This window comes from Rhineura floridana, chromosome 11, assembly GCF_030035675.1.
Source record: "Rhineura floridana isolate rRhiFlo1 chromosome 11, rRhiFlo1.hap2, whole genome shotgun sequence".
In the NCBI taxonomy this organism is placed as follows: domain Eukaryota; kingdom Metazoa; phylum Chordata; class Lepidosauria; order Squamata; family Rhineuridae; genus Rhineura; species Rhineura floridana.
Genome location: NC_084490.1, coordinates 46,914,870 through 46,938,151, shown reverse-complemented (window position 1 = coordinate 46,938,151; position 23,282 = coordinate 46,914,870). Strand labels below are relative to the sequence as shown.

The 23,282-nt window shown below is 42.8% G+C and overlaps 1 protein-coding gene across 9 annotated transcripts in view; it reads right to left on the bottom strand.

Moving 5' to 3' along the window:
• Window positions 1–23,282, bottom strand: part of MLLT6 (MLLT6, PHD finger containing) — a 203,973-nt gene that overhangs the window by 36,077 nt on the left and 144,614 nt on the right. For all 9 annotated transcript variants that reach the window (XM_061590461.1, XM_061590464.1, XM_061590463.1 and 6 more), the window contains one exon: window positions 20,431–20,529. In XM_061590461.1, the coding sequence (XP_061446445.1) occupies window positions 20,431–20,529 (99 nt within the window). The remainder of the gene's footprint in view (window positions 1–20,430; window positions 20,530–23,282) is intronic.

The window sequence follows — 23,282 nt, the reverse complement described above, 5'->3', positions numbered from 1 at the left end:
TGGAGGCACAGGTACCTCTGATCTGCAGCTCCTCTCCCTCAACGTAGAAAGCCACGAGGCAGCTCAAAGAACAATATCAATAATACATTTCACACACAAGCACACACGGCCAAGGCGAGGAACTTGGGAGAGGAACTTGGGAGAGGTATTGTGGAGACAGTTTTTTCTTTCCCGCTTTGTTGAAAAGTATGACAATGCACAGGCAGCACACGCAAAAATTAGAACTAGAAAAGAAATATGCCAAGGAGCATTCCTCTCTTGGATGGGTGGGGTGGAATTTGTCCAGTAAGTTAACAGAGAGGCTGGAGCTTGCAGTTGCCTGCTTGAAGTTCAGGTTAGACTTCCACACATCTCCACAACTGGCTTGCCTATAAAAAAGAGGGGAGAAGGGAGTCCTGGGAGCTGTTACACAACTATGTTCCTTACCAATTTATTCCTGTACCTGCAAGGGACAATTTTTATTTTTAATATACGTGTTTTGTGCAAGAGCAGTTCTGCACAAAGCAGCTGTTTTGCTTTGTTTTTAAATTACTGGGAATGTGTCTTCAGCAACAACCGGTGAAAATAGGCACGCTGCATCCAAATGGATGTAGCAGGTGTGGCCCCCAGCAAAAACACCACACACACACAAAAACATTGCCAACAGACTGTGCTTCAGTGTGTCCATACTCAGGTAACATGCAATTTTCTGTTGGATTTTTTTCCCACCATACTGTTATCCATGGATTGGGAAAATTCAAATTAAATGGGGGGGAAAGTACAGGTTGCCACTTGGATGATGACACTGCATGGATGTAGCAAAAAACATGCATGTATCGGATTCACTGAATCTGCTTCAAACTGCTGTGTGTACACACCTTTAAGTCTGAGAGCAATGAGTCACTGTAAGGGCTGATGGGGGAAAGCAAAAGGTGTAGAACAGCCTTTCCCAACCAGTGTGCCTCCAGATGTTGTTGGACCACAACTCCCATCAGCCTCAGCCAGCATTGCCAATGGTCAGGAAAGATGGGAATTGTGGTCCAACAACATCTGGAGGCACACTGGTTGGGAAAGGCTGGTGTAGAGCTTTCAGAGTGAGAATTAGAACCTTGATGTTTCTACAGAAAACAGCCATTATTAGTCAGAATGGGATGTGGTCTGCATGGATAGGGCAATCAAGAGTTTCTCCAGATGACTTCCCCCACAAAAGCAGCATGCACTGCAAACTTATAGATACCTGGATTTTAAAAAAAAAATCTACTCCGATATCGTCTGCTGTGTAATCAAGCTAGCACTGTGCAACAGCTGGGAGCCTAAAATGCATTCCAGATGTGCAAAAGGTACATGGAACAGAATCCAAAGTGGGAGGCCTGTGCCTTCTTCTCCAGGCCTGCAACTCCTGGGATGTTAAATGTTAAGCCCTTCTGATTTATTAACAGGGGGGATCTTTGACAATCCATCTGAGTTTCCATATCTGCCACGTGGAGGAGAAGTGGAAAGGAGAAAGAGCCACGCAAGAGCAGCAGTCAACCACACTAAACCCTTTTGGGGAAACACAAAAAGGACCCATATCCCAAGCGGGTTCAGCCAGCATGCTGACCTCACTAACCACCCCTCTGAAAGAGAAGTCCAAAGAATTTCCTTCGTCTCATCAACTCCTCTGCTTGCTAATATAGTTTGGGATCCATGCACAACACAAAGTCATAGGTGAGCCGGCTGGGCAAGGGAAAATAATCCAGAATCCACATCAAAGGCCTTATTTTTAATCCATCAAGCCAAAAGGTGATGGAGTGAATAATAATGTATTAATGTTGGGCAAAAAACTTGACTCAGAAAATGAATCCTGAGTGGAAAGTTCATTAAAAATTTCAAACAGCAAGCAATTAAGTAGAGGAACCCAGATGTTTTAGGGGATTACTGACAAGAAGTACAGACTTTTTTATTTAAGTTCAAATACAGGCAACCAATGTATGAAACAAGTTTGTCGCCACCCTTTCCAAATGGTGCCTATCTCCTCCATGCACCTCTGGTGGGAGTCAAGATTTACACATCTCTAGAGATAGAAATTTCAGCCATTCATCCTGCATGGGAAGTTTTCCAACTTTCCCTGTTACTACAAGGTCCTTCAATGTCCTGACTCACTTCCAGCCTTACATTCTCATTGGCCAATGGCAAGAAATGGGAATTCTAGATAAACCCTTCCTAATGCAGGTTATCCCTTTGTCTTCTGCAAGCCAGGGCTTCCTCATTCAGACCTGATCAAGCTACTTTCTCTGTCCTCTCCAGTTCCTTCTTTGCTCACAGATTCCCTCCTGGCTCATGGCTACTGCATTTGCCTCTGTTACTGCTGAAGTGGTCACAGTCATAAACATTGATCTATCAGCCTGATGCAGCTGCAGCCCCAGACTATTAGCCACTTCAATGATGGCCAGTTGGCTAGGCATCTAATAACAACTAGCTTAACTTCACTGCTAAAAAAGGTAAAGGTGTCCCCGCACTTATAGTGTGAGTCGTTTCCGACTCTTAGGGTGATGTCTTGCGACATTTACTAGGCAGACCGTATATATGGGGTGGGACTGCCAGTTCCTTCCCCGGCTTTTCTTTACCCCTCAGCACATGTCGGGCACTCATTTTACTGACCACGGATGGATGGAAGGCTGATGGACCTCGACCCCTTTTACAGGAGATTCGACTTCCTCCTTCTGTTGGAATCGAACTCCGGCCATGAGCAGAGCTTTGGCTGCGTTACCGCCGTTTCCCTTCAGTCATTTTGAAACATTGTCCCTGGACCATCCAGGATTTGGTTCTTCTTTCCTCTTTTTCTCTCCTCACAAATAGCTTCCTATCTCCAAGGCCCCACCTGCACTATACATTTAAAGCAGCATCATACCACTTTAAACAGTCATGGCTTCCCCCAAAGCATCCTGAGAATTGAAGTTTTTTTTAAGGGTGCTAAGAGTTAGGAGACCCCTATTCCCCTCCACAAAGCGACAATTCCCAGAGTTCCCTGGGAAGAGGGATTGATTGTTAAAACAATCTGTGAATTGTGGCTCTGTGAGGGGAATAGGTGTTGCCTAATCAGAGCTTGGAAAAGTTATTTTTTTAAACTACAAGTCCCATCAGCCCCAACCAGCATGGCCACTGGACTGGGCTGATGGGAGTTGTAGTTCAAAAAAAGTAACTTTTCCAAGCTCTGTGCCTAACAACAATCAGCACCTGTAACATAGTTCCAAGGCTGCTTTAGGGGAAGCCACAACTATTTAAAGTGGTATAATACTGCTTTAAATGTATAGTGCAGATGATCACCATATCAGCAATATTCAGAGAGCAAAACAAATTATTCATGAGAGGTTAGACACAAAGACAAACACAATACGCACAGCCACAAACAACTACCTGGAGAGTATACCTGATTCACAGTCTACTCCACCCAACACTCCTGCCACTCATACTCAGAGGCAGGCTCTATTCCCCAAAGCAGAGGAGCATCTCCCGGCTTCTGGCTTGTGAGATGAGCTGCTACAAGGAATGACTGAGACTAGAGGAAGCTGGCTGCTGGCTGGGTGGGAAGAGCATTAAAAAAAACAACAGCGGCAGCAGAATTGTGTGCCTCAGATTAGACTACTGATATAGCAGGAGGAGGGGAAAAGAACAATAAACAATCAAACCCTGTTGAGGGTTCTCCTCATGCAAACAAGACAAAAGAGATACAGTGAAACAGCTAACAATTAGCAAGAAGCCGCTGGGAGGAGAGCAACAGCCTGAGAGAGACGACTTCTGGGGGCTGTCCATATTTGTTGGAACAAACAACCCTAAAACTAAACCAAACTGCACAAAATGAAGAATTCTGTACCCAGAATGGTGCCCAGCCTTCAGCAGCCAATTCCATACTCAGAAGCCCCAATGGTGCAAGTCACCTAGGCCTACCTCTCACAAAAATAGCATACGTCTGTCTACACTGTACTATTTCAGACTGTACGGATGTATGCTCATGTTGGTCTGATGTCTGAATCTCCAAACAAACAAAAAAAACAACCCACCCTCTTCAGGAGAATAGTTATTGTGAATGTAGGTGGGAGCTCACATGATTAGATGTTTCTCCGTTGAAACACTGCAGCTGCAGCTAGTACTTCTCATCCAACACATTAAAAAACTAGCATGTCAGGGAGAGGTAGACAATGTTGTGCTAGATCAACTTTTCCTAACTTGGTGCCCTCCATATGTTTTGTGCTATAACCACTATCAATTCTGGAGACTGATAGGAGCTGTAGTCCAAAATATCTGCTAGGCACCACCAGGGAAAGGCTGTGCTAGACAGATCAATGATCAGGCCCAGTGTAAAAGCAGCTTTATATGATAAAGTATACACAGCTCCTGCCCACAGGCTTCCACTCTAAAGGGAAACGAAGAGAAGAGGGAATGGAAGAAACATATAATGACAGTCCAGGGGCCACAAAAGCTACAGCTGGTTCCAGACCGTTAATCTGATCCAGCAGGGCAATTCTTTGGGTCCTACAGCCAGAGATGGACCCGAATTTTTGGGTGACCCAGATGGAAAAATCCAAATGGTGCTCTCATCTCAAAATGTAGTTGGGCAGTGTACAACTGGTCGCCAAAATGTGCAGCTGAGACAGCTGCCTAGTTCAGCCAAGAGGCCCATCAAGCTACTCCATAGGAGAAGGGAAGCAGGTTGGTTCCACCATCTGGTCTGAGTTCCTCCTTCCATCAAGACTCACCAGGCTGCAGCAGAAGGAGGGAAAAGAAGCATGGCCAGTCCATCTGCTCAGCGGACAGACCAGCAACCTTTGGCTCCTTGAACTGTTTCCTTTCCAGCAAATCCTTATGAGAACTATGTAATTAAGAATTAGTACCAGACATTAAGACCCTCCGTGGCACAGAGTGGTAAGTGGCGGTAACGCAGCCGAAGCTCAGCTCACGGCCGGAATTCGATTCCAACGGAAGGAGGAAGTTGAATTTCCGGTAAAAGGGGTCGAGGTCCACTCAGCCTTCCATCCATCCGTGGTCGGTAAAATGAGTACCCGGCATATGCTGGGGGGGTAAAGAAAGGCCGGGGGAGGAACTGGCAATCCCACCCCATGTGTACGGTCTGCCTAGTAAACGTCTCAAGATGTCACCCTAAGAGTCGGAAACGACTCGTACTACAAGTGCGGGGATTCCTTTACCTTTACCAGACATTACATCTACACCATACATTTAAAGTACATAGCTTTCCCCAGAGAAGCCTGGGAATTGTAGTTTATCCCTCACAGAGCTACAATTCCTAGTAACCTTAACATACCACAATTCCCAGGATTCTTGCGTGTGTGTGTGTGTGTGTGTGTGTGTAACCTGAGTTTGCTGTATTCTTCCTCTATCTCAATTCTTTTTCCATTTGTATCTTAACTTTTATATTGTAAACCTGAGGGCAGAGATTATCTTATTACTGATCTCTGCAAGCTGCCCTGGAAGACTTTTTGGATGAAGGGCAGAATAAACATATTTTAAATAAATAAATGATAGGGTCAGATCTACCTATGGAACAAGGAACATAGAGCACTCAGCAGTTGTAGATGTATCCTGTTGCTGAACAGTATGTCAGTGTTGCAGAGTGTTGCACAGAGCAATGATGGTAACACATTTTGCAAATTAAGAGCCCTTTATACATTATTATTACTGTTCATAAAAATAAGGTTGTCACTTGCAGGGTGTGAAATGAAAGGCAAGAAAATGCATTCCTAAGCAGCATTTGCAAATATGCAGAAAACCCCATACAAGAATCTGGTAGAAAACCCGGAAAAGCTAGCTATTACTGATGGGTACATATAGACAAATTGTATACAAATACATTAGGCCAATTCCTGGAGAACAGTCAGGTCTGTCCATATTGAAACTCTCATAGTGAAGTAGAACCTCCATGATCTGAAGCATGATAGTGGATTACCAGATGCTGGGAACATACAACAGGAGATGCCTCCATTGTGCTCTGCTTGTGAGATACCGAAAGGCATCTAGGCGGCAACTGCAGTAAACATGCTGGACCAAAAATACTTTTAGACTGCATTCACACTATTAAAACACACTTACACACATATGCACCCAAGAATCCTGGGAACTATAGTTTACCCCTCACATAGCTACAATTCCCAGCACCCTTAGCAAACTACAGTTCCCAGGATTCATGGGGGATGTACTTTAAGTGTGTTTTTAATGTGTGGTGTGTACACATAGCCTTGGTCTAATCCAGCAAGGCAAAAAAGACTTAAACAGAGCTGGGGAAACAATTCTAGAAGTTTTGTTTTTCAGCGTAAGGAAAGTGCCCTAAAATCTATGAAACCTTAAATGAAGAGCATGGCTGTGCATGTGTATTTTCCCGCCCACAGCTAAGGCTGCAATCCAATACACACTTACCTGGAAGAGTAAGTCCTATTGAACCTAATGGAGCTTACTTCTGAGTAGACATGTATTGGATTGCAGTAGGGTTGCCAGGTTCAGGGCCTGAGACTGATCCTATATCTTAGGAGAAGAGAAAGTCAGCCAAGTGCAGGTGTTCTTGCAACCCTGTAATGAGAAAAACCACAAGGTGGAATTCTCCCTTCCCCCTGCACAACTTTTAAAGACACAGAAGACCTCTTAGAGTCTGGGCCTGGCCACCAAGAGGTCTTCTGTATCTTTAAAAGTTGTGCAGGGGGAAGGGAGAATTCCACCTTGTGGTTTTTCCCATTACAGGGTTGCAAGAACACCTGCACTTGGCTGACTTTCTCTTCTCCTAAAGATACGGGATCAGTCTCAGGCCCTGAACCTGGCAACCTTAGATTGCAGCCTAACCCAAAAATCTGAGAATGGGGCACAGGGCTTTCAAATCAGTCAGGGGAGGATGACTTCCAGGCATGCTTCAGCTGTGAGTACCTCTCACGTTGGGAAATGAAAGCCCTCCTTAAATCTTTTTCTCAGACTTGTTTTACATCCAGAAGGATTTAGATCAGCTGGAATCTCTGGTGACACTAGGAAACCCTGTGGGAACTCTGGCTATGGCAGGGAGAGCATCCAATTAAAATGCTTCTTCCTCCATCACAGCCTCCTGACCTGGATTATGGAGACTAGGGAGGGATCATAAACCAAGAGGGGAAATGAGAGAGAACTGAATTTTGATTTGGAGAGCCAGATGTTGAGGGTTCCCATCTGTAGCAATGTACTGAATGCCTGTCAACAAGTAATCAGAATGTTTGCAGCTCAGAGGGGAGAGATGTTGGAGGGGGGCAAGGGAGGAATTAAAGGATGCAGATTTAGGCCTGTTTTACACATGCAGGAGAGGGTAGGATGGACTGCAGGCAGCTGGGTAAATCCCATTTTTGAATGCTCCCATATGCTAAAAACTCACTGTAAATAGAAAGCCAGCATAGTTGGTAACACACTTCACTGCTAAATGTGCCACTGAGGAGATTTATATTTTGTTTTGTTTTAGATGGGGGGGCATTCAAAAGTGCTATTCATCACCTGTAATCTCATTCTCCAATGTGGGGAGACAAAGCCCACAATTCAAGTACAACACAGGGAGACAGAAATCAGTGTATGGATCCCCCCCCCATGTAAAAGAGGACCTCTTGCCTTCCATCATCAACAATGTGGATGAAAGGAGGCAGTCCCTGTGGATACAAAGCCTATTGAGCCCACTGAAAATAAAACACTTCCTTCTCCTAGCATTTACAGATTCATAGTAGTTCATTGACTGATAAATTAATGCAGGAATGGCTGCCCTCCCGTCACTCTCTTTTCCAGATAGTAGTACAGGGGAGGGGCAGAGATATATTTCTTGACCCCCATCACTTTGAAGCCTTGCAACTACAAGTTACAGAATTTATCTCAAAATTTTCTAAAACTCTAAAATAAATTCAGTGCCATGTAGCAACTGTGAAGCTGAAAACTTGCCTCCCCTTGGTCATCTTCTTTTCTAAACTAAAAAGCCCAAAACCCTTTCACCTTTTTCTCTTCTAAAAGATGCTCTAACCTCACAATCAGTTTTTGTTGCCCTTTTCCGTACCTTTTCCAGCACTAGGATATCATTTCTGAGATGGGATAAGAAATGAACGTGGAACAGAAACAACTCTGTAAAAAGAGAGAGAGAGAGAGAGAGAGAGAGAGAGATGGGAAGCATTTCTCTCTCCCTCTTCCACCAGATAAGCTTATTTAAAAGTAAAGCATGAACTGATTTTTGCTTAATAGGCTTTGAAATCACCTACTAATTTGCATATTGGCATGGAATACAAATTTGGCTGCCTTAGCAACTGTACCACCAATTCTCTTTCCCAGACGATCAAAAAGAGGCAACTGGCATTGTTGGCATTGTTGGCACTGGGCTGGATAAGCCAAGGGCTACACACTTGCTCTTGCCCTTTCTTCAGCGTTCAGCAGTGGGAAGGTTGTATCCCTGTACATCTGAGAAGGCTCCATAGGTGCAGATGCCAATCCAGTTCAATCCAGACTTTCCTGGATATTGAAAGAAGAACACTCCTCTCCTTTGCTTTCTAGAGGCTGATGAATGAGATCAGGGTTTTTAGACAACTGCACCAGTCACCGCAGGAATGCCCGTTGTACGTCCTAATACATGCCTTGACTGCTGCATACGTATTGGCAAGCTTTCAAGGTGTTGCTTTTGCCAGGAATATGGAAATCTGCATTTGTCAGAAGGCAGTTTCCTTCCCTATTCACAACATTGCTAAACTATCCATGCCAAGACTGGCTAGATCAGCCCTCACTTGAAGACGTGCCAGACACAACAACAAAATAATGGGATGCTGGACACTTGCTTTGCAGTCACTAAAGCATCTGGTGTGTGTGAGAGAACTGCTTTCACAAAAGGCTACCTCCCTCCCTAGTCAGATAAGCAGCACTGGCCCCAAGCCAATTTAGTACCTGAAGTGGTAAATCGAAAAGGGGCCTACCATTCCCACTATTTAATGTGGGGCATAATAATTCACCAGGAAGTTCTCCTGCACAAGCTGCAGTGAAATAAAGGATTGTAATCTTGCACAGCTCCTGTTCATTTCACTGGGATTTGTGCAGAACTGCCTGATGCACTGTGTTCCACATTAATTTACAGGTGTGCATGTTTATATAGATTGGTGCATTTTTCAAATAATGTACCAAAACGGATTGGGCTGCCACATCTCGAATGAGGCTCTTTCCCTTCTCCCCAACTGTTTACACGCAACTAAGTTCTGATGGGGCTTTCCCCCCCTTCTCCCCCCCAAAGAAACAGTGGGTTAATTGTCTACAATCTAAGCTAACCAGCCAGGTTTTAAGTTTCACTGAGACCTTGAGAATAATCTTCTTGGCATGTCAGCTCCGTGAACCTGTGCCTCTATGGGTGATGAAAGAGAGAGTCTAATTGCACTGGTATGAGCCAAGAGAACACTAGGGAGGGGGAGGGAGGGGTGCGGAGAAGCAGGGAGTGAAGATTTCCACACAACTGCAAAGAACTGACCATCTTTCCTCACTCCATCCCAGAAATGGCAATCCCATAGTTCATTGGAGGGATTGAGAAAAAATGGAGGTCCATGAACCTGACCATAGGTTACAGCAAAGGATTTAAAAAAACAGTAATTACAAAAATAATATTCCCAATAATAAAATTTTAATGACACAATCAATGAGCCCAGCATGATGGAGGATTCATAGGATCTTTTCCCCAAAAATATGTGATGCTGTTCCCTAGTGCTGCTGAACATTGACAACATTATCAATATAGGCATCTGCAAAGGTCTCAGATCAATTTGCAGCTTCCCCATGGAATCTCAAGGGCACAACTGTGAATGGGAAGAGTAATCAGAGGATGGGAATGGGCTGCTCAAAGGTATGTTATTTGCTGACAGTCTGAGAAGCCATCTCAGCTCACTGAATAGTATAAATCTTGGATAGGTGCATTTCCTAGGTTGCTTTGTGCACTTGGTTGCACTTCTCACACACACACACCCATACCACTGCTTGGGGCAGAGCCTGTCATAATACAGAAAAAAACTGGACCAACCTGGCCTTATCACTAGGGCCTGTGCCATTGAGGTACAACCTCTAGTACATTCATGAAGTGGACTTCTTAGGATCCCATGTACAGTAGGGCTTTGTGTCCTTACGGATACAGTGAACCAGTAGGGTATCATCTTGAGCTGATCCTTGAATGGTCCATGTGAAGATTTGATTACACCATGCATTCACGAACTGCTGTCAGTCCTTGGACTATAAACTTGTTTACAGGGGATATGGGGCATGTTTGCTTGTCTACACCTCTGCACAAGAGCAGTCCATGTGTGTACAGGCTGTTCCTTCATATATCTCCAGCCTTCTCATAAGCACAGGAAGCTGATGAAGCACTTGTAGGAACGCATGGTTTCGGCTGTGGAGTCCACTACACAGGCGGGTTTTTCCTCATTGGGATGGAGGATCTCTTTTTGTTGCTGCCACATTGGTCTAGGACACAGGGGAGGTTCCTTCAGGTCTGCCACATTTAAATAGTCTGAGGGACATTTAGCAATGGGCAACAGGACCTCGTGCCTCAAGAGAGATAGATTTTTTCATTCACTCTCAAGTTCTGGATAATACTCTCTGGATCCTGACTGGATAGGATGTGGCTTCAGCACACATAGGTCACATCTATTCCACGCCATACACTTAAAACGTTTTTATACCACTTTTATCATTCATGGCTTCCCCCAAAGAATCCTGGCAACAGGAGTTTGTTAAAGGTGCTGGGAACTGTAGCTCTGTGAGGGGTTTCCTGACAATTCTCAGCAAACAAACAAACTACAATTCCCAGGGTTCTTTGGGGGAGGTCATGACTGTTATAGGGGTTTAGGAATGCTCTAAATCAGCCTTTCCCAACCAGTGTGCCTCCAGATGTTGTTGGACCACAATTCCCATCTTTCCTGACCATTGGCAATGCTGGCTGAGGCTGATGGGAGTTGTGGTCCAACAACATCTGGAGGCACACTGGTTGGGAAAGGCTGCTTTAAATGTATATCTGCAGGAAGACAATGGCAGAGCCAAGAGTCTCAGGGGTGTTACACAAAACCCAGTTATAGGTGCATGGGAGGCAGGAAGAGGAGCTCACTATCTGCTCAGTAGTATATATCAAATATCTGATCTGCTACAGCAGGGGTAGACAATGTGGTGCCCTCACGATGTTGCTGGACTACAATTCCCATCTTCCCTGACCACTGGCCATGCTGATGGCAGCTGATGAGAACTGGGAGTCCAAAAACATCTAGAGGGCACTATTTATTTATTTATACAACAAATAAAATGTAAAACATAAATTAAATGTAAAAAATGCAAAACCTTAGAAATTGAAAATCTCAGAAATTTTTAAAGAACATAGCCTCTAGTACAGTGGAAGCCAGTGAAGCCTAATCATTTTCTTTCTGTTACATCTTTTTTTAACCTCATTGTAAACCACTTCGAGTCTACAGTGTTAAAACAGTATACAAATTGTTGAAATAAATAAATGCTCCACATTTCAAATATTGCTTCCTGAGGGATACTGAGTCCCTCAGTTGTCTCTGGTCAGTTTCTGCATGACTGCATACTTAATATATGGAATTTGCCACAAATGCCATGGGCTTAGATCAAAGGGTATTGGACAAATTCATGGAGGACAGATCTATCAATGGCTATTAGTTATGATGGCTAAACTTCAGCCATTCCACTGAATACAGCAGCTGAGGGACAACATGGGGGGAAGACATTTGTGTCTGCTCCATAATGTCCATATTCCACCCATGTGATCAGGATGAAACTAGATTATTATTCTCAAGGTAAAGACTCCACTCCACTAGATACCAAAACAAGTGACACTTTCATTACCTTAAGTATTTTTTAAATTTTCTTTCGATAAGGGCACATGGGTCATTTTGCTGTCCTTGAACTCTTAGTGACAGCGCAAGAGCTCTGCCAGCTTCATTTTTCTTTCTGGCCTTGCCCGTCTGTATTTTGTTTTCTCTTTTTCCCCCATGTTATGATCGTAAGACAGAAATCTCTGTTGCTGTCTGCCCATATTTCCCCACAAAGGGTACCCATGATGGCTGAGTGAAGGCTCCAAATGTGCCCAAGGGCTGGAACAACTTCTGCTGCTGCTACAGATGGTAAGATTGCACATTTGCCAGGGCCTTGAGACCAGCAGAGGACCCATTACCCTAACAGTGCTATCATATCTACTTTGCACAGAGTATTCAGTAAGACTGGATGCAAACTAAAATACCTCTTAGTCACAGATACCTGGATGCCTCCATAAAGCAGTAATCATCCAGCAGGCAATTCCTAGGCACAAAGCACTAAGGGAGTCCCTCTCCCAGATGAAAGAAAAAGTATTTTGTAAACACAGTCTGTTATCTTCACCTCCCTCTAAGCCAGAGGTCAGCCAGTGTGGTGCCCTCCATATGTTGTTGGGCTACAACTCCCATCAGCCCCAGCTAGCTTAGCTAATGGCCAGAGATGATGGGAATTGTAGTCCATCAACATCTGGAGGGCACCACATTGGCGATCAGTCCTCTAAGCTGTCTAGCTGTGTCTTACCCACCCACACTGCCAAAGCAATTCAGAAGGATATGGTGGATGGACAAATGGACAGACTCACTGAGATGTAGGACATAATAATGTGAGTGAATTAAAATGGAGAGCAATGGGACATTTTCAGTTAGGCAACTATAAAATATGTTATGCAGGAAATGAGAAATTAAGAAGAAATGGGGTTGCTTTAATAGTGAGAAGTGATGTAGCAAAAGCAATTAGGAGCTATAACACAAGGTCTGAGCAAGTTATATCAATGAGATTTAACGGGAAACATATTAATATAACCATCATCCAAGTCTATGCTCCAATGGCAAAAGCAGAAGAAGAGGAATTGGAAAGATTTTGTGCAGACGTACAGGAAGATCACACACCAAAACAAGATGTTCTGATAATCATGGAGGCCTGGAATGCAAAGGTAGAGAACAGAGAAGAACTAGAAATCATGGGGAAATGGGGCTTAGGAGACAGAAATGAAGCAGGAGAAAGACTTACTGAATTCTGTGAAGCCAATAATTTGTTTCTTGAAAACAATTTTTTTGAGCAACCAAAAAGATGACTGTACACATGGACATTACCAAATGGTCAATATAGAAATCAAATTGATAATATAATTGGTAGCAAAAGATGGAGAAGTTCCATACTTTCTGCGAAAACAAGACCAGGAGCAGACTGCGGTACAGATCATGAACTGCTTATATCGAAAATCAGAGTAAAGCTAAAGAAGAACATAATGCCATAATACAATTTAAATAATATTCCAGAAGAATATAAAGATCAAATACAGTAGGGCCCCAGTTTATAGCACTTTGCTTTACAGCAATTCGCTAATACAGCGGTCCCAATTAGACGCAATTAGACTAAAGCCCCACTCATACGGCCCTTGTTCCGCTTTCAAGGCGGTTTTCAGGCATTGGGCGCCATTCTATTCAATGGGTTCCGCTTTACAGTGGTTTTCGCTTTACAGCGGAGGTCCAGAACGTAACCTGCCGTATGAGTGGGGCCCTGCTGTAAGGAACAGATTTGAGGCTTTAAACTTAGTTGACAGAGAACCAGAAGAACTATGGAGTGAAGTCAGAGACATTATCAGGGAAGAATGCAAAAAGACAATACCTCTAGTTAAAAAGAGAGAAAGACCTCAATGGATGTCTGACAAAACTCTTAAAAGGGTTAAAGAGAGAAGGAAAACAAAAACAAAAGGAAATAGAAACACAGTGAGAACCTTAAATGCAATAACACAGCGACTAGTATGTAGGGACAAAGAGAACTATTACAATAGTTATTGTACAGAAACAGAAGAAGACAACTAAAAGAGCCCTATCCAAAAGATTAGAGAAATTAAAGGGAAATTTAAACCAAGAGCAGGGATGTTGAATAATCAACAGGGGAACACACTGACTGACCGAGATGAAATAAAAGGAAGATGGAAGCAATACACTGAAGAACACTGTATAAAAGAGATGCAAGGATGACAGATTCATTCACGGAGGAACCATATGTTATACCTCTCCTAGCATCCAGTGTCATTGAGTTCCATAAGTTAAATAAGCACTTCTAGTCTAAACCTCCCGCATTCCTAAGGATGATCTTGGGTTTGGAGAGATAGTGAAGAATCCTGCCATTTCTCTCTCTCTGCTACTTATAAGCGTCCACAATGTCTATTCTTAGACACTGTAGCATATAGAATGGACTGAGAATCTTCACATGGTACTTTCCCACTCTGCCACCAGTGTGGCTCCAAGAATCCTGGAAGGAGTTAAAATTGGCCAATAAGAAAATTATGTAGCTGCATAACACAAGTTTTTAGGGGGCCCAGAGTTGGAACTGCAAACAGCAGGATATATCTCCAGGTCAGGATAAAGGTGAGGCCACATAGATGTGTGAGAGGCCCAAGGGTAGAATGACAGGGGGTGGGGTGGGGTGGGGCATGTTTAAGAAAGGTCAGGATCAGATGGCATTAGTGAAATTTCTCTTTGGGGCCTATTAAGGGTTTCAAAATGAATAGATCCAGCGTAAAACAACATAGCACATATAAGACAACACCTCTGCAATCCAAAGATTTGTGGATTAATATAATTTAAAAGACATACGTGTGTATCTGGCTCTGTAAGTGTGTGTACACACACAAACAAGGCTATTTTAATTTTGTTTAGTAGTAGTGGTATTTTTACTGTGCTGTCAGTGTACATGGCACAGAAGAACATGAACAAAGACAACAGACCCCTGCCCTGAGAAGCTTACCATTTAAATTTTGACAATGGGGAAGACAATGCGTGTGGGGGAAACAAAACTGTTCAAGGATGAATACGAATAAGCAAGAACATGCGTAAGCTCACTTTCAGTTCAGGATGAGGACTAAAGGATTTATTATTGCTACTCATAACAGTAATGAGTACAGTGCAATATTGTATCATCGTCATTATCCTTGTTCTTTTATGTTTCTGCCCCTCCATACCCAGCTTAGATGTAACATAGGTGGCAAACAAATTAAAGTCCAAAAACATGAAAAATACAAATGGAAACAATAGAATGAATCAAAGTTATTTTGTTGTTGTTATATGCCTTCAAGTCGATTATGACTTATGGAGACCCTATGAATCAGCATCCTCCAACAGCATCTGTTATAAACCACCCTGTTCAGATCTTGTATGTTCAGGCCTGTGGCTTCCTTGATGGAATCAATCCATCTCTTGTTTGGTCTTCCTCTTTTTCTACTCCCTTCTGTTTTTCCAAGCATTATTGTCTTTCCTAGTGAACCATGTCTTCTCATGATGTGTCCAAAGTATGATAACTTCCATTTCATCATTTTAGCTTCTAGTGATAGTTCTGGTTTAATTTGTTCTAACACCCAGTTATTTCTCTTTTTCATGGTCCATGGTATCTGCAAAGCTCTACTCCAACACAATTCAAACGACTTGATTTTTCTCTTATCTACTTTTTTCACTGTCCAACTTCACATCCATACATAGGGATCGGGAATACCATGGTCTGAATGATCGTGACTTTAGTGTTCAGTGATACATCTTTGCATTTGAGGGCATTTTCTAGTTCTCTCATAGCTCCCTCCCCAGTCCTAGCCTTCTTCTAATTTCTTGACTATTGTCTCCATTTGGGTTAATGATTGTGCCAAGGTATTGATATAATCCTTGACTATATTTAAAGCCTCAAATCTGTTCCTTATTTGATCTTTATATTCTTCTGGGATGTTATTTAAATTGTATTTTGGCATCATGATTGCTTTGTTGTTGTTCTTTAGCTTTACTCTGATGTTAGATATCACCAGTTCATGATTTGTACCGCAGTCTGCTCCTAGTCTTGTTTTCACAGAAAGTATGGAACTTCTCCATCTTCTGTTGCCAATTATATAATCAATTTGATTCCTATATTGACCATTTGGTGATGTCCATGTGTACAGTCGTCTTTTCATTTGCTCAAAAAAATCGTTTGCAGGAAACAAATTATTGGCTTCACAGAATTCAGTAAGTCTTTCTCCTGCTTCATTTCTGTCTCCTAAGCCCCATTTCCCTACAATTCCTAGTTCTTCTCTGTTCCCTACTTTTACATTCCAGTCCCCCATGATTATCATAGAATAGTAGAGTTGGAAGGGGCCTACAAGGCCATCGAGTCCAACCCCTTGCTCAATGCAGTAATCCAAATCAAAGCATTCCCAACAGATGGCCGTTCAGCTGCCTCTTGAATGTCTCCAGTGTCGGAGAGCCCACTACCTCTCTAGATAATTGGTTCCATTGTCATATGGCTCTAACAGTTAAGAAGTTTTTCCCGATGTCCAGTCAAAATCTGGCTTCCTGCAACTTGAGCCCATTATTCCATGTCCTGCACTCTGGGACGATCAAGAAGAGATCCTGGCCCTCCTCTATGTGACAACCTTTCATGTACTTGAAGAGTGCTATCATATCTCCCCTCATTCTTCTCTTCTCTAGGCTAAACATGCCCAGTACTATGAGTCTCTCCTCATAGGGCTTTGTTTCCAGTCCCGTGATCATCTTTGTTGCCCTCCTCTGAACCCGTTCCAGTTTGTCTGCATCCTTTTTGAAGTGTGGAGACCTGAACTGGACGCAGTATTCAAGATGAGGCCTAACCAGTGCTGAATAGAGGGGAACTAGTACTTCATGCGATTTGGAAACTATACTTCTGTTAATACAGCCTAATACAGCATTTGATCAACGACAATTCCAAGATCTTCTCACATGTCGTACTGCTGAGCCAAGTATCCCCCATCTTATAACTGTGCATTTGGTTTCTTTTTCCTAAGTGTAGAACTTTGCATTTATCCCTGTTGAATTTCATTCTTTTGTTTTCAGCCCAATGCTCCAGCCTATCAAGGTCCCTTTCAATTTTGTTTCTTTCTTCCACGGTATTGGCTATGCCCCCCAATTTTGTATCATCTGCAAATTTGATAAGCATGCTTTGTACCTCCTCATCCAAGTCGTTAATAAAAATGTTAAAGAGCACTGGGCCCAGGACTGAGCCCTGTGGTACCCCACTCGTTACTTCCACCCAATTTGAGAAGGAACCATTGATAAGCACTCTTTGAGTACGATTCTGGAGCCAACTGTGGATCCATCTAATAGTTGTTCCATCCAACCCACATTTAGCTAGCTCACTAATCAGAATATCATGGGGCACTTTGTCAAAAGCTTTGCTGAAGTCGAGATATATTATGTCCACAGCATTCCCACAGTCTACAAGGGAGGTTACCTGATCAAAACATCTTGTTTTGGTGTGTGATCAATTTCTTTCTGTATTTCTGCATAAAATCTCTCCAATTCTTCTTTATTTGCTGTTGGAGCATAGACTTGGATGATGGTTATGTTAATAGGTTTCCCGTTAATATCATTGATATCACTCGTGCAGACCTTGTTATAGCTCCTAATTGCTTTTGCTACATCACTTCTCACTATTAAAGCAACCCTGTTTCTTCTTAATTTCTAATTTCCTGCATAAAATATTTTGTAGTTGTCTAATTGAAAGTGTACCATTCCCGTCCATTTTAATTCACTCACATCAAGTATTGTAATGTTGATGCATCCCATTTCTTGTCTGACAATTTCTAACTTTCCCTGGTTCATGCTTCTCACATTTCATGTTCCTATTGTGTTCGTCATACAGCTCTGGACTCTCCTTTCCCATCTGTGCGCATCAGCCTCTGGGCTTTCATTTGGCTTTGACCCAGTGGCATCATTAGTCACAGTGCTACTCATACTTGTCCTTTGTTCTTCCCCAGTAGCTCATTGAGTGCCATCTGACCTGGGGGTCTCATCTTCTAGTACTATAGAGTGTTGCATTTTGGATACCCTGTTCATAGGGTTTTCGTGGTAAGAGGTATTCAGAGGAGGTTTACCATTGCCTTCCTCTGAGTTTGGATGCATCTTAGTCTGGTGTCTGAGTTTTGACCATACCGCATTGGGTGACCCTGCTAGGAGTCTAGCCTCTTGGTCTAGACTCCTGACGGCATTGCTCTCAGTTTCTTCGACACTCTCAAACCCCCTCACCATGTTAAGGTGTGCATCCTATAGGAGGATTCAACATTTAGGCACTATTTTGTCCCTATGGCCTTCAAGGGAGGAAGTCAATTTCCTAGCCTGATGGTGCCACAGATCATTGAGTGTGTAAGTCACATTATAATGTGCGTAGGTCCAAGTGCTGGCAAGGCCCAGCTTCCCAAAGCTTGAGAGGCAGCAAGTACCTGGGACAGAGTAGGCAACCAGCAGGCAGTCTGGGAAACAAATAAGGAAAGTCTAATGATGGATACAACCCTTAGGGTGCACTCCAACTCACCTTCCCGCCGTGCTGGGGTGAAGTGGATGCCATGGAGCGCCAGCTGTGCTGGCCTCCACCACCAGCAGCCCTGAACCGTGGTGGAGATCTGGTTCAGCCAGGAGTCTGCCGGCACCACTGGGGGTCCGCTGGATACAGCCAGCCTGGTGGACAGAGAGCCAATGGAAGCTGGCAGAAGCCCCAAAAATGGAGCATTCTGGAGGTGTGGTGGGGCAGAGCTGTGGTGAGGGACCTTATGCGAGATCCTCTTCATGTTCACAGCCTTCCCCCAGGTCCCGTTCCTCCTTCAAATTCTGCCGGCCAAAAGGTCAGCGCAGAAAAAACAAATTCCCATTGTGGCCTACAGGGAGCACTTACTCCCCAGGATGCCTGTTTGCCAGAGCTGGCACTTCCCGGCCAGCTCATGCATGCGGCTCCCAATGGAGTTTTCTACTGGCTCCTCCTCCACCAGGAGCCCCTCCACCAGCTTCCTAGCATTTGGATTGCTCTGGCTGTTGGGAATAAGCTCTACCGAAGTCAATGTGACTTACAGAGTTCTGAGTAGATATGTATAACACTATTATTTATTAAATTTCTATCCTGCTCTTCCTCTGGAGGGAACTCAGATTGCACTGCTATCTTGCATCATCATCTCAAAAATTGACCTCAAATATGCACACACTAGAACAACCTGCCATGCCCACAGTACAGCGCAATCTGGCACAAAATAAGTCAAAGTGTTTATCTTAAGACTGGAGATAGACAAAGTGGTTTGAAAGAGGAATAACTGTTCGCTGTAAATACGCTCATTCCGCCTTTACCCCTGGTAAACAGGATGTGCAGGTTTTTGTGCTGTTGAAAAAACCTGCAAAACCTGTTTGGTCAGTGGTGACAGTGAGACAAAAGAAATGTGTGTACACTGACTACAGAAACTGATGCATCTCTCAGACCACTTTCAATTCTTTTAAAAAGTATTGCCCACCTCCATCTTGAAAAAAGCAATTAGGTACTGTGCATGGGAACAAAAACCTATGTGTGAAGACATCTGGGGCCTTTTTACTGAATCAAGCAATTGGCAACACTGAAGCAATCATAGTGCAAACAGAACTGCCTGAAATTCAAGCCAGTAGATTGATTTTTCCATAGAAAATCTGCTGCCAGAGGCTTGGAAAACAGAACTGGAGATGGAATTCCTCCTACAGGCTTTGCACTTTCCTACTTAGCCTAATGGGCTAGCCCTGATGCAAATAAGTAACATGAGATTTGGCCCTGGAATAGAGAGCCCGCTCATTTCACCTGACTTACAATCGGTTTTGAGAAAGAGAGAGAAAGAGAAAGCAAAGCTATACTATTATATTATTAATGCTACAGGAGGCCTGAATTGAAACATGTGCTTCAAGAACGAGCTGTGACATGCTTCTGAAATCACTCAAGGGTTTAGCTTAGTGATTATGTCGTCAGCAGCAGACAGCTGCAATATGGAATTCCCAGGGCTCAGAGTCGGCTGGTGGTAGAGAAGCATAGGGAGGGGGGTGGGGGAAATGTGAGCAATTAGGACTTGAAACAAATTGTGGTGGGTGCAGCAAGGAAGGACTTGCACATCTTTTTCTCTCCTGTCGCCCGTCCTATTTTGTTCTACCCTCAAGGGAACTATTGCCAGGGCTGTATATAAAATACATATTCTGCACTCAGGTAATCCAGTTTGTATATCTGGAAAAACTGAATGCTGTACCTGAACTGTGAAATTAAAAATTACTACCTATCTACTTTATTTTATTTATTGACTACCTATTTATTTTATTTTGCATACTGTACTCTGTTCTCTTTTGCTATAGGCAGAGCACTGACACAGTTGTCTATTTAGTCCTGCTCAATCTCCTTTCTGGCTTCTGAGATTTTACCATTTATCTTCACAATCATACGTTCTAGAAGCTTACTGTCATTTAAAAAGAAAACAATTCCTAAGATTTTCAGGAGGCTGAAAATTCTATACCAATCCCAAATATCATAGTGCTTGTGAAAAAGAATGGAATGCACACAGCCTTGGTTAGTAATGGAGCCTCCGCCCCCAACACCCTGATGCTTCATTGCAAACATCTCATGTGTGGTTTTCATTACCTTCTCGGTGACAACGGGAGTGGAGGACAGCGTGAGACTTGTGGGAGATTCCGAACTCTTCTTGTGCTTCTGTTTAGGCCTTTCCTTGTCCTTCCGACTCTATAAAAGGCAAATCAAAAGACAGACAAGGTTTTTTCCCCTTCCAACAGGAGGTAAGAAAGTAAGGGAAGGGCATCAGGCAAGAATGACAGTCCAGTAAGTATATCTCAGAAGCCATTTCCATCCCCATCATCCACAACAACTCAGCTTCCTCACCAAAAGTATCTGCCTGGTGTTATCCCTCCTCCAGCAGCAGACAACATCTGGCACACAGTACCCTGACCAAAGATCCCCAAATCCATATCAGGTTCAGATAAGATAAGCTATACCATACAATGCAAGGCCCTCCAGCTATTGCCAGGGAATTCCTTCTTTTCCTGGGTCAGCTTTATCAGAGGTCTCCTGGATTTTGCCTTTATTTATTTTTTTAATTACTAAATCCCAAGCTAAGGTCATCTGAGATTTTTCAGTGCCCAGAAAATCTGACTACTGCATTGTGAATAAACTAATTAAACATCTTTGAAAAGTTCTATTCAATTTTTGTTATGGAGTATACATCTTAGAGGAGATCCTCAAGCCCCATCCCATGGATCACTGGAATGGAAACCTTGCTCACCAACCATGGCTACATATTTTCAAGCTTCTCTTTGCCACCACAGGGATGAGAAACTTGCTTTTATTCCTTGAAAGTAATTAAATAGCAAGTCAACATCTGGTGCAGTTAACCTTTAGTGTGACAAAGTTTGAGGGAGTCATACATCATGACTATCATCCAGGGAGAAGTGTCTCCTAATGATAGCCTACACTAGGACATAAAGCAATTGTTGCTAAATTTAGAGTACCTCCAGGTTGTCACAATTTTGCAGGAGGGATTCAAGCATGTACCAGAACCTTAGGTATGTGCAATGGAGGTAGGTTAAAGCACTCTCTTCTTCTAGTGCAACAAATCTACTAAAACAAAAACCCCAATTTTGTGTGTTTTGGAAAGTGATGGGGAAATGCATTGAGAATTGTGAGGTGAACAAATGATTGATGGAAAGATGTGTTAAACATCCCACAAGCAAATCAGGATGAATGCTCATTGCCATATAGCCCCATAAACAAGTCAGAATGAATGCTCAATAAAGACTGGACATACTAACCACCAGGTAAGCTTTGTCCAAGCAAATCAGGATGGATGCTGAATAAACAGGTTGTCTGGAGGAGTCTGCAGTCCCTCATCTAATCCCCACCCCTCCAATACAACAGTTCTTTCTGCACACATGTTCAGAGCATTTAAGGGATATAAACTGGTTACTGAGGGGTGGACAACATTTTTGTGTCAAGGACTGCTTTCCCTTGGAGATAATCTGTTGGAGGCTGCATGCCAGCAACGGGCAGCGCCAGAGCCAATGACAGGTGGAGCCAGATGAATAAAAAAATACTGCCCTGCTTCAATTTTCATCATGGCTACCTCAGATTAGAATTCCTAATGCTATGCAGAGGATTCATTTATTTATATATTTATTTAAGTAAACCAGATCATTACAACTACAGTTCTGGAAAGCAACTAAAAGTACTTTCTTTCTGACTTTAGTGTGCTTACACACAAATACACATGCACACATACAAGAGAAGCCTACCAATTTGATCTCATGCAGATGAAGAGAATGGACACTTCTTTTTCTCAAGGAATATCCCCAGGAATTTTTTTTAAGAAATCAATTAATTTTTATCAAATAAAATATTGATCCCTCCAGTTATTCTGAAGCCACATAGAAAAAAAGCAGGGAAATGGTTTTAAAAGCCAGGAAAAGGAAGGAAAAATGGACAGAAAAGGACAGAACTCTGATGGGATAGAAGAAAGGGGGCAGCTACAGGAAACATCAGGGGCTGCATAAAACAAAGTCAGTTTGCACACCTGGTCTACAAACCATATTCACATGTGCTGTGAAGAACACTTTTAATTTTATTTTTAAACCACATGTCTAGTTCTTCTTTAGGACTGTTTGTATGCTGCAATTCTGGAAGATTGCAGAAAAAGCACAAGATGTATAGCAGGGATGAAGGAGAAATTAGATTCAGTCCACATTTCAAGTTGCATCTATCAAATTCGAACTTTCCAAAATTACATGAGAACCAACACAGCCATCCTTTGAAATTTGCACTTATTCAAATTTTGCAATGCAGTTCGCCAACCAGTGTTTACAGAAATGCGTATGTTAGGAGACAGTGTGCATAAAAAATAATATATGAGTTAAAATAACATACAAAAACACATTTTTGATAATAAATTGCTTGCAAAAATGTACACATTAGTCAAAACTGCATAGAAAAATGTGTTTATTAGGAGAAATTCGCACTAAAACGGAGAATTTTCATGAGAATTTATTTTAATTGCAAATGTGGAAAACTCAATTTAAGACTGGAAAAATGAGAAACAGAGAGAACCAAAATTGACAGATCTTTCCATCCCTAATGTATAGTGGGTAATGTATAGTGAGAATCTCAGATTTCATTCAAAAAACACAGTTGTCAGTCTTTAGGGATGAAAATATGTGGGTAATCCTTGAAGAAATATTTGCAGCCAAAGAGCTGAATAAGACTTGCAATAGTTGAGACTGGTGCAGTAATATCCTCACCCCTCCTATCTCTATCAAAAGCAAAATATATCATGGAAAATGTGTTCAGTTTGCATGATTTATAAGGATGGAGGAATCAACTGTTCTTGGTGCAGAATTTGGAGTGCCCGAGAGCAGGGTCTTTCTTTTCCTTTAGTGTACTCCATTCTGTACACTCAGCACTGCTTGTAGCCTCACAGACAATGAGCTTGG